The sequence below is a fragment of the Gossypium arboreum genome, chromosome 12, assembly GCF_025698485.1.
Source record: "Gossypium arboreum isolate Shixiya-1 chromosome 12, ASM2569848v2, whole genome shotgun sequence".
NCBI classification, from domain to species: domain Eukaryota; kingdom Viridiplantae; phylum Streptophyta; class Magnoliopsida; order Malvales; family Malvaceae; genus Gossypium; species Gossypium arboreum.
Window position 1 is genome coordinate 73,003,839 of NC_069081.1, and position 11,773 is coordinate 73,015,611.

At 31.7% G+C, this 11,773-nt stretch overlaps 1 protein-coding gene across 1 annotated transcript; it reads left to right on the forward strand.

The window, feature by feature from the left end:
- The first annotated feature begins 2,077 nt into the window (after positions 1 to 2,077).
- On the forward strand, positions 2,078 to 6,753 carry LOC108476935 (uncharacterized). The gene is made up of 9 exons (XM_017779308.2): positions 2,078 to 2,494; positions 2,572 to 2,727; positions 3,508 to 3,588; positions 3,699 to 3,787; positions 3,880 to 3,954; positions 5,170 to 5,231; positions 5,324 to 5,389; positions 5,879 to 6,055; positions 6,374 to 6,753. Exons 2-9 carry the CDS (start codon positions 2,605 to 2,607, stop codon positions 6,463 to 6,465), a joined length of 765 nt encoding a protein of 254 aa, XP_017634797.1. The 5' UTR covers positions 2,078 to 2,494; positions 2,572 to 2,604; the 3' UTR covers positions 6,466 to 6,753.
- Positions 6,754 to 11,773: the final 5,020 nt, after the last annotated feature.

Here is an 11,773-nt window from a genome sequence, read left to right on the forward strand (position 1 = left end):
AAATAACCAAGTTCACTAGTTTTGTATAAAAAGGCAAATGATTTTATAGTATGATTTAAAATACGAAAATTTTTCTGTGTCATTCTGGTTGCCAATATAGTCTTCAGGATTCGGCCATAACGTTTAGGCCGGGTTTGGGAGGTTATATCATCAAAACATTCGAAGTATAATATGCGCTCCATGCCTCATAGGTATAAACCGAAGTATAATCTGACAAACTAGTCTTATGCCATGCCAACTATACCCAGCTCTGCTCGAGACCGCTAATAGGTTAACCAATATTCTAAACATATATATTAATGATCACATATTAGAGTTTCATATAATAACAATTTATATCATGCTCAATCCAATTCATATAATTTCATATCACCACATCTTTCACAAGTTACCAACCATGTACTACTTACCAAGTTCATGAGACAAGTATGGACATTACCTTAATCAAGCTAACGTGCAACAAGCCATATGAATATATGTATATGTATTGAATTCAAATCATGGAAGCACAAACCTTGATTAGCTATTTGTCTACGACTGTCGCCTTTCTGTTATCTCAGGATATATCATTAGCTACATACAATAATTCAAATATAAAAATGATATTAATTTTCACCCAATCACATGAACATCACATAATCAAGAATAGTTTGCATTTTATTCATTTTAATCCCTATTCGAAATATTCATATTTTTTATATTTAACATCGAATCAAAATTTAATTTAATATTATTTCATTAGGGACCTTGTAATTTTAGTTTATAGCATAATTTCTTAACTTTCAATTTAGTCCCTAATGTCATAAAATTATCTATAAAGCTTAACTTAATTTCTAACTTAATCCTAACATAATCCAAGTTTACTACTTAATAATCTCTTCAAATTCAAGCTTAAATTCATCAATTATACCTTAATGGTAATTTGCTAAACATCTAACAATTGAAGAAATCAATAAATAGGTTAGCTAAAATAAACTTTCATGATTCAAAATTCATAAAAATCTTAAGAAAAAAAACTTAATTACCTTGATTAATCTTTGACCGAATGCCTAAAGAACTTTTGAAGAATTTTTCTTTCTTCTTTAAGCATTCGCTTCCTAGTTTTCTCTTTCCCACTAATATATATTGATTAATTATTTAATCAAACCTAATTAGCCCAAATTTCAACTTTAAGAATGATTAATTTAACGGTTAACCTTTATTAATTATAAGTGGGCGGGTCATCAGCACTTTCGACTATCCATATAGGATAAATGGTTAAATAACCATTAAGTCTTTTGGTTAATTGCCAGTCAAGTCCTCAAGCATTTTCCAATTTAAAATTTAATACTGATTGAATTTTTCTAATTTAGTCCTTAGACTATAATTATCTACTTTCTCGATTTAATTTCTTTACTGAACCACTAATATATTTTCAATTTAAGCATATAAACTCTCCTATACATAATTTTACTAACTTGATTATGGATTTAAATTTCAAAAACACATTTTTTCGACATCTTCTAAAATTATAAGCAACTTTATTTGGGATATAAAAAACAAAATGGGGAAAGAGTATTCATAGCTAATATAAAAAGAATTATAAAGAAAACACCAACCATAGATGCCAACTCTATTTAAGATTTAGATTAATTAGTAAAAAAATCTCTGACACATATGAATATGAACATCAATACAAAACATGAGTTAGAATTAGGTTTACATTAATTAGTCAACTCTTAAATTCATTAATAAAATTAGATTTACGGCATATAGCGAAAACCTATATATATATATATATATATATACTTACTTGACACTAAAGGATGTCAAGAAATGTCTAACATATTTATTACGGTGGAGGGTAAAAAAATAATTGCAACTCAATTAGAAACTGCCAAAAATTTGACAATGACCTGTCTATGGTACTTTAATCCATTATATCTCAAATTCAATTGCAACATACAAAAATTTGCAGCGCATATATCAACCATAAACTCCACATGAAGATAATCTTAAAAAGAAAACATATTTTTAAAATAATTTTTATAGTATTATATTTAGTAAATAATAAATACTATAATACCAATGCCAAATAAATTTCTTTTATTGAAAAGAAAAGAGGAATGATGGGCTGGGCTAAAGCAGGCGAGCGAGGCTTTTAGGCTTAGTGAATGGCGATGGGAGAGCGCGGTCCAATCGGCGGTAAGACCGCGATTACAGTGAAGAAAAGCCCTACTCTCTCTCAAAGTAGAACTGACATCCCATATCTTTACTTCTTGCTTCTCACTTCTCATAAACATACAAAATCTCCACTCTAAATTTATCGATAATTAAAAACCGTTTCAAGCTACCCGGCCTTATCGCCTGAGCCTTCAACTTCGAGAACCATTATTCCCATTCAAACTTCTGATAGATATACAGAAAAAAAGAAAATACAATACAATAAAATAAAATAAAGGTGTTTGGTCTCAGTTCCAGTTTCAGTCTCTTGCTTTATTTGCATTTAGATAAGGTAAATCCAACAAAACCCAGAGTTTCTTTTCATTGGGGTTTGTGTGTGTGTGTGTGTTTGATTGATTTTTGTTTCAGATTTGAAAGTGGGGGAAGAGGCGATTGAGAAAGATGGATAGGTATCAGAGGGTGGAGAAGCCAAAAGCAGAGATTCTCATAAACGAAAATGAAATTAGGATAACAACACAAGGCAGAATGAGGAATTATATTACCTACGCCACCACTCTCCTCCAAGTAACTTCCTGTTTCTACTCTCTCTTTTAATTTTTACTCTATAGTCTCACTTCCTGTTTTGCTTTGTTTTAGCAATTAATGTTACGTATGTGTGCGTTATAATTGTTTGGATGAAATGCTTCCTATAGAATGAGTAGCTATGTGTCTAACAGGCTTTTGTTAGATTTTTTTCTGAAGTTTTTCCTTTTATTCCGAGATTCATATCCTCATAGCCATGTTTAAGTACATAGAATAGATGAGCAGATATATGGGATATCTAACTTTTGAAATTTATGTTGATAAAAAATGTTTCATGGTGTCAATCTTGTGATAATTGGGTTTATGCAAATGCTTCATATTCATGATGGTAAAACCAGTGTAGAGTGGCAATGTTGTGATAAAAATGTATGCCCTCAAGTTCAGTAGGCCTTTTAGGGTATTTATTTAGTTTATGATTTAGATATCAAATAGAATTTGGGCCGCTGTTCTATTCGACTGGTTGTGCTCTTAATGGCTAACAGATCTTTGGTATGGTTATAGCAATCGGTTATGGAAATTATATCACTGACAGAGGAGATTTTCTTGAAATTATTTAATGGAAATTGTATTTTCTAGTAAAATTTGAATAGTATGCTTTCTGTAGTTAATCCAGTTAATGGAAAGATTTAATTGGATGATTGCAATTTGAAGTTTAGAAAAATTTCTCCTTTGAAATTTTCCTAGAGGGAAAAAAACTTGGCATTGAATTACTTAATACAAAACTAAATTGTTTTTTCTCTGGTTTTGCCTCTCTATATGTAGGAGAAAGGTTCCAGTGAGATTGTTCTTAAAGCAATGGGAAGAGCCATTAATAAGACTGTGATGATTGCAGAGCTAATCAAGGTAGCATGAAGATGTCTCTCCTTCTAATTCACTCTTCTCAAATACATGTGAACTAATTCATATCTACATATGCCATTTTTCTTTATTTATATCAAGGTTTCTGTTTGCAGAGAAGAATTGCTGATCTTCATCAGAATACTTCAATTGGATCAACTGATATAACCGACATGTGGGAACCACTAGAAGAAGGCCTCCTTCCGTATGAAACATTGACACTTTTATGCTACTCCTTCGCATTGCCATGTTTTAGAGCATATAAATCATGTTGATTGGTTTTCTGTCTTATTACAGTCTGGAGACTACTTGTCATGTATCGATGATCACTATTACATTATCAAAGAAGGAGCTGGATCTGTCCTCCACAGGGTAAATAACTGAGATCCAAAATTCTATTTACATTTAAACAGTCAGTGTATGCTCCTGCTTATTTTTAATTGTTTAGAAGGTGGTGGTCAGATTTCCGCCTTTGGCTTTAGACCTCCTTGATGTAGGGGTGAGCGTTCGATTGAATTGAATCGAATGAAAAAGTTTCGAGTTAATCGAGCATCCTTATCCAATTTAAAATTTTATCAAATCGAGTCGAGTGAGATGGAATTTGAATTGAATCAAATCGAATATATTTGTTCGAGTTAAATTAAAAAAATGATTTTGGGTCCTTGTAGCCATTGCCACCCATCGTAATCAAATTTGTCCGCGTAATCAAAATTGTTATTAACTTTCATCCTTCATAATTTATTTATTAATTTTTTATATACGAAGGTTAGCTTCTTTGCTTGCTTGGTTACTTCATTTATCTTTTGATTCTTGTCACCATGTATTTTGAAATTAAAAAAATATATTAAATGTAGAAAATGTGATTTTTAATAAAAATTATTTTAAATATATAATGTGAAATTGATACCAAAAGAAAATTTTAATCTGAATATTTTATGGCATCATTATAATATTAATTTTTGGGGTTTGGAGGAAGTAAAAGTTTTGGGGAGAAGGTAAAAAGAAAAAAGTTCTGGGAGTTTGGGAGGAAGTAAAATTTTGGAGGGAAAGTAAAAGTTTTGAGGGAAAAGTAAAAAGAAAAAAGTTTTGGGGTTTGGGAGAAGTTAAATTTTTGGGGAAAAGTAAAAGGGTATGAGTGGGGGTGGGGGAAGGGAAGTAACATGGTTTAATATTTGTTCTATTTGAATTATTCGAACTCAAAAATTTAACTCGATTTAAACTCAAAATTCAAAAAAAAATTTGAGTTGATTCAATTAACTCGATTAATTCCATTTGAATAATTTGAAATTTTAATATATTTTTTTTATTTTTTCGAGTTTAATCGAATTTTGCTCATCCCTACCTTGATTCACTTACGATGACCGCTTGTCCTTTGCTTTTGTTTTATCTGAAGAAATGTTTTTTTTTTTTCAATGTATAGTTCTTATATATATATATAGATATATATTCTTTTTCTGATTTTCTGTATATGATATGACTTGCTGAATACCAATTATTCAATCTCTCATCGAGAAAATCCATGAGTTTTTCCATTCTTTGGTTTGAAACCTAAGCCCTAGGTCATATCTAATTACACTGAAAATACAGATATCAACCTCCTCTTTCGACTGATCAAGTGAAACCCTTAAATGAATTCGAAGAAGATGGAGGTAAGCAACCTTGTTTGCTAAACAAGCTTATATAAAGGGGGATAAAAAGGAGAGAATGTATTTGTAATATCTAATATTTTGATGTCATCTAGCTCTGGAGGCAGCACTAGGGACGCGAGGAAGGGGTCAAGGTGCTCGAGGAAGATCTAGGGGTAGAGGTATTCTTACTATAACATATATAGTTTTCTATTTGAGTATGTCAACTTTTCATTTGCCTTTTACTAATTGCATTTGGAATAATTATCTCAAAGCAACCTTAGTGCATCTAATGACTCCTTTTTTGTGGACGGTGAAATCATGCATCAACTTTACTTTTTTCTTTGGCTATTATTTATTGTTTTTATTTTAGTTTTATTGGTGCACTGATCTACGATATTCTTTGCATCCATAGCTTTCTAGTTTTGCCTCTTCTTATAAAACCTATGCACTTTCTACAGCATTTATATTATTAACAGACACACACAAAAAAAGGGGGTGGGGTGAAGAATGAATAAAGTTGTCTTTTTGAAAGAATTTTATCCTCTTTGAAATTGCAACTGAAGTTCCTTTGATCAATAGCTGCAGAATTGAAGTTGTCATGTTGTGTACTATTATATAACCTGGTGAGTATGCTCATTGCATGCGTTTTACCTCGTTGATGGGTACAGGAATCTATGGTGTAGTAGGGGGATATAATGGTGATGGTTGGGACAGTGGGCGTGGTGTTGGTGGCCGAGCTCGAGGACGTGGAAGAGGTAATTCCTTCCGGGGTCGAGGACGAGGCTATGGTGTTGGAGGGTACTATGACTATGGTGAGTCTGATGCAACGCTTGCCCAAGGACGTGGTAAGTTTGAGATTCGTAACTTTCTCTTGCTTTCTATGGTTCTCTTCAATGTAGAACCATTTATTGGGGTAAACTATCTCCCGTTTTGCCTTAAATCATGTTTTCCAACATTCTTTTCCGGGAGGGGCTGGTTTATTATAAACGTCTTAAAAGGATGGATGCCTAATTTTATTATGATATGAAATGTCATCCTTTTCCATATGTTACATCGGATGACTTAATATTGGATAGTATTGGTGTTTGTTTTGATGTACCTTCCAACATCATTGGGGCTACGTGATTTGCTTTTCATCATGCTTGTATGATTTCAACTTGCAGGTCGTGGTTGTGCCCGGGGAAGAAGGGGGCGTGGGCGTGGGCATGGTCGGTATTCCAGGTCAGACTTGCCAGTCCAAGCAAACGCGGCTTGAGAAGCAGAAAACATTGTAGTCGGTGTGGTATTTGAATGTAAAATGTGGATGCCTGCTCTGCTTGTTTGTTCATGAGTTGATATTTAAGGTAATTTTATGTTTGGCTCCAAAGTAAGTGAAAAAAGGATAGCAGCCTGCCATGGTGGCTTGCAGTTTTGTCATTTCTAATTGTGGTTAGGGAATACTGTGTCAAAGTATTTACGCTTTTACATAGAAAAAGTTGTACAGTTTTATACATCCTTTTTTAAATTTTTTTTAGGAATAATAGAGCAGTACATTCTTATAAAATGTATTTGCATGCTAATTTCCAGAAAATAATAATCAAACTGTAAATAAACTTTTTCGGTGAAAAATTGCGTAATTTAATCCACTTTCCTTTTGAAATCTGGCCATGGACTGGTGAGTAACCAAAATTTAGCGGTGTTGCTGAATTTCATCTTGTGGCTACAGTTTGGTGGATAGTGTGTTTGTTTAGATTCGGTAATATCATGACAAAAAGTAATTAAATATAATATGTAACCTTAGTATGATTATTGATAACATGGATATATGAATATTTAACTTCAAATTTCAGATCATATTTTCATGAGATTCCAATTTTATCCTTTTTATTTTGGTTTTAAGTTATTTGAGTTATTTTTATTTTTTTATTTTTTATCAAATATGTGAGAATAATTTGTTTTTCAATCATATGAAAATTTTAAAATTATTTAATTATATTTATACACAATGCTAGGTACAATGATAAATGATAAAGTATATTGTACGAGTTTAAATTTTAGAGATGTTACTGTTGAAAGCAGCGAACAAGAATAGCTTTTGTTGATTGTTTTTAAGGTTAAATTTTGTGAATTGTAAAACGTGAGGACAAGCTTTATAATTGCTTGATTTATACTTTATCTTTTGTGTTTGCAAATTAAAGAAAAAATCAGTTTATATGTTGCATGAGCTCAAACCGAGGTGTAAATGAGCAATTCTCTTCCTATTAGCATCACGGATAGGGATGATGCTGGTTTAGTTCGATTAGATTTTTAACATTTTTTGAATTGTTCATTATAATTTGTTTTGATTTGGTTCTTGGTTTTTATATTATTTTTTTATTTTTAAAATTTATTTTGATAAAATATGTTTTATTTTACGACTTTTGAGTATTATTTGTTAAAATTTTAAGAATTTTTAATAAATTTTTTAAAGAATAATAATGTTTTAAGAACTTTAAGTTATTTTACTATTTTAAATATAAAGTATTTATTTTTATATCATACAAATTAAGATTAATTATAAATTAAATAAAAAACAGATTGAATCGATTTGAGATAATCACAATTTTAAACTTATATTCTATAAATCATTTAAATACCTTAATTGGGGTCGATTTTCTTACTTGGCCCTAATAATGGATGAATTTAAATAAGAACCAAACAACGTAGAATTAAAGATGATAATAGAGATGAATACTATTACCATATAGGAGAGTGATTCACTTTAACAACATATATCTACCAATCAAAGCCATTGATTTAAAGGTGTTTATTTAATTTTTAATTTTCATGATTTACATCTCCATTCAATTCTAGTAAAAAAACAATTGATTTAGATAAACTTTAAAAGACACCCTTTGGTTTTAACTAGAGCTGATCATGGGTTGGGCGGCCCGGCCCGGCACGAAGGCCCGCCCGAAAAATAGAAGGGTTTGGGTAAAAATATAGGCTCGAAAAATGGGCTTGGGCAAAAAAACGAGGCCCGTTTAGAAAACGAGCCGGGCCTCGGGTAAGAGTTTTTTAGCCCGGGCCCGGCCCGACCCGAATTATATATTAATATATATATTTTTATTTTATTTTTAATTATTTTAAATTTTTAATATAACCATTTTTTATTATATTATTAATTTGTTTATTGTTTTAAGAATTGTTTTAGTATTATTTTTATTTGTTTTAATATTTGTTTTTATGTTTTTAAATATATTTGATTTATTATATTTTTAAAATTTTTTATTTAATGAAATAAAAAAAAATTTAATATGGGCCCGGCCGGGCTCGGGCTTAGTAATTTTATTTCGGGCCGGGCTTGGGCAAAATTTTAAACCCATATTTCGAGTTTGTATGGGTCCGGCTCGACCCGGCCCATGATCACCTCTAGTTTTAACCATTCCACTTTACCCAATAATGATGTTATAAGCCGAAGTAAACTCAAAGTTCGATTTGTTGTAATGTTTAAGACGTTCGTTTTGGGTGTCAAGCTGCATGGTGCTTTGATTTGTTTTAATCCATTACCACCAAATTCTCATGCCCATGGCTACTACCTTCAATGATCACAAACACCGTACAAGAATATCTCAGAGTGGAAGCGTGTAACCGATCTCTTAACCAAACAAGATTTTGAAGAATTTTACTGTTGAAATAATAAAACTGTTATTCGTTACTATCAAATTTCGTGTTTTCCATATTTCTAAATTTGTAATTATCTGAAAAAAAAAAGCATTTGTTTGATATAATTCTTCATATAACAATGTTTGACGGAGCTATAAAATTAAACGGGGGTCTAAATTGAATGTTATCAACTGTGTTTTATTAATATCTAAATATAAATGAATTAAAAGGTGGAAATTAGATAACATCAAGTTTGATATACTTTGCTTCTGTACCATACAAGCTTTTTAATCTCTAATGTTAGATGAGTACTTTTTGTTTCAATGCGAAAATTGGATTGATTAGTGATTGTGGTTCACACTATGAGGGGAGCGAAGAGCCATTGTCTTTGGAGGATCAATGGAGTCAGTAGATGGGATTCTTTTTTTGTCTGACATTAAAGGATACTTATAAAGAAAGGAAGGTCAAGGGTATGCCCATTTATCGAGCTTAGGTGCCATGGTATGGTGGTGAGTGTCAATCTAGGGTGCTATTGGACATGACATGAAGGAACTAGACGAGGAAGCTGTCAAATGTGACAGATTGATGGGTGTCTTTAAGGGACTTCCCAATATATCTTTTGCAAATTTATGTGGGTCCTGGGGATTGAGGCTTAAGTGAGGACATAAGGTTTGGACCTCTTGGGTGAAGTAATGAGAGGGCTATGCCGCTATAGCTTGGTCAAGGGCATGAGAGGTCTTTATTTTAATAGATTCTTTTAACAATGGGAGGGGATCTGGGTACCATGTAGAATATGAGGGTATTACAATCCCCTCCATAGGTGAAAGACAAGTTATAAAGTGACCTAGCTTGAGGCAACTATATTGGTGATGATCATGCCCATTGTTTGGAGTGATTTTCATTCGAAGTGTCATTATTATTCTCCAATCCTCCTGCCTATTGTCTTGGTTGTGTTTGGGCGAGGTATTGTTTCTTTCAACCATCATTTCTTCTCGGTGTGTCAATTCATTTTCTTATAGATGGAGTAGTTGATTCAATCTAAAGTTGATAACTTATTGTTTCGTTTATTGTCGATCATCTTCTTTTTGTGTAATAACTTTCCTTTTCTGTTTCCTGCATTTTTTCCTTCTCTTTCTAAAGATACGCAAGAATTCTTTGATTGAGAATGTTGTGGTGGAAGGTGAAGAATTATATTCTAGTACATTATGTGGCACTGTTTCAAGATTTGCCATAGTGAGATTATGAGAAAATTCAAAAATAAGACTAATAAGGAGAATTTTTAAAGGAATTATAATGATTTGTGGTTGGAAATCAATAAAGAAAACCTATGTATGTGAAATTGTGAAAGATGACTAATTGAATAAACTGAAAAGTACAAAGATCAAATTGTAAATTTTCCATTTTTATCTTAGAAGAGGATTAAAGTGTAATTTTTACATTGTTGGTTAGTATTGTGGACTTTTATGATGTTATATGAAGATTAAATGCACTAAGTTTCATATTTGGTATAATAAAGTGAAGTGATAAGAGGAGGGGACTAAAAGTGTAAATTCTTCATTAGAAGATATTTGGAATTTTTCAAAAGTATTATTAAGAATTTATAAATTTATTTTATGTGTGTTGATATGATAAAATTGATGGCTATAGATTTTGGAATTTTTAAAGTGTAACACCTTTTACCCGATCCGGTTATCGAACTTGAGTAATAAAATGTTACAAACAAATACAAATATTTGCATTCAAATCATACCTCAAAATATCAATTAATTATTATACAATTCATGAACAATCAAATTAAAATGTGTTTCAACCAATTTTGGTTTAATATCGAGCTTACAAAAGGTTAAAAATAAGCAGGCAACTATTAGGTATCAAATTGAAAATAATTCAAAAAGTTAGGAAAAATTTGAAAATAGGGGTCACACGGCCATGTCCCTTGGCCGTGTACGAAAGCTAAACCTTTGTGTGATGTACCACATGACTATGTCACTAAACTGTGTACGAGATCAGCTAAGCCCGTGTGAGATAGGCCACATGACTGTGTCCCTAAACCATGTCCTTAACTAATGCTGTGTGCACTATAATCACCTAAATTTTTAAAAATCACACGGCCGTGCAATGAGCCTGTGTATGACACACGATTGTGTGCCAGGCCATGTGTACTTGTCGTTACCATTCAAAACAAGTTTTCTAGCATAATTCACTTAGGCTACAAGTTATCCGTTTTAAACCATATTCAACCACTTCAAAAGAAAATTAAAACATGCCAAAGCCATCATTTAAAATCACCATCCTATGTGCCCAACCAATATGGCAAAATTGGTACCTCAATTCACAATTTAAAACTAACCAAATGAATATATATACAACTATACCAATATGCCTTTAACGCACCTTAACCATTTCCATTATACTAAGCACAACCAAAAGAACATACCGATTCCAATTCAATAATCACTAAATGACATATTAACCATCAACTTCTTAAGCACCAAATAACCATTCAACCATTTCACATTTGGTTTCATATTAGCCTTCTAACTTAGATACTATAACTACCAAATATATTCAAGCAAAGCATAGATATAAAATCAAACTTACCAAATCACTTCTAAAGCATCACCTAAGTATATCATCCATCATACTATTTCCGAACATCAACTAAAACATATCACTTAGCATGATATTATCTCAACCATTATAACATTAGGCATATAACCGAAACAACCTATCAAGACATCAACCACATAACGATTACTGTCACATAAATACATACACTTATATACATAATATCTAAAAATACCATCAAGATACAAAATGATCATAATAACCAAAAGACTTTCTAGGTATATGCCAAGACCTAAAATAAGCACATCACCAACAATTGAGCTTGGGATTGCTGTTGGATGCTGAATCGATGACCGAATTGCTAAGTACCT

Bases quoted from the DNA above. Each gene is read 5' to 3' on its own strand.
- LOC108476935 (XM_017779308.2), top strand. From the start codon at position 2,605: ATGGATAGGTATCAGAGGGTGGAGAAGCCAAAAGCAGAGATTCTCATA. The intron at 5,232-5,323 runs GTAAGCAACCTT...GATGTCATCTAG, and splicing joins TGAATTCGAAGAAGATGGAG to CTCTGGAGGCAGCACTAGGG. The intron at 6,056-6,373 runs GTAAGTTTGAGA...TTCAACTTGCAG, and splicing joins AACGCTTGCCCAAGGACGTG to GTCGTGGTTGTGCCCGGGGA.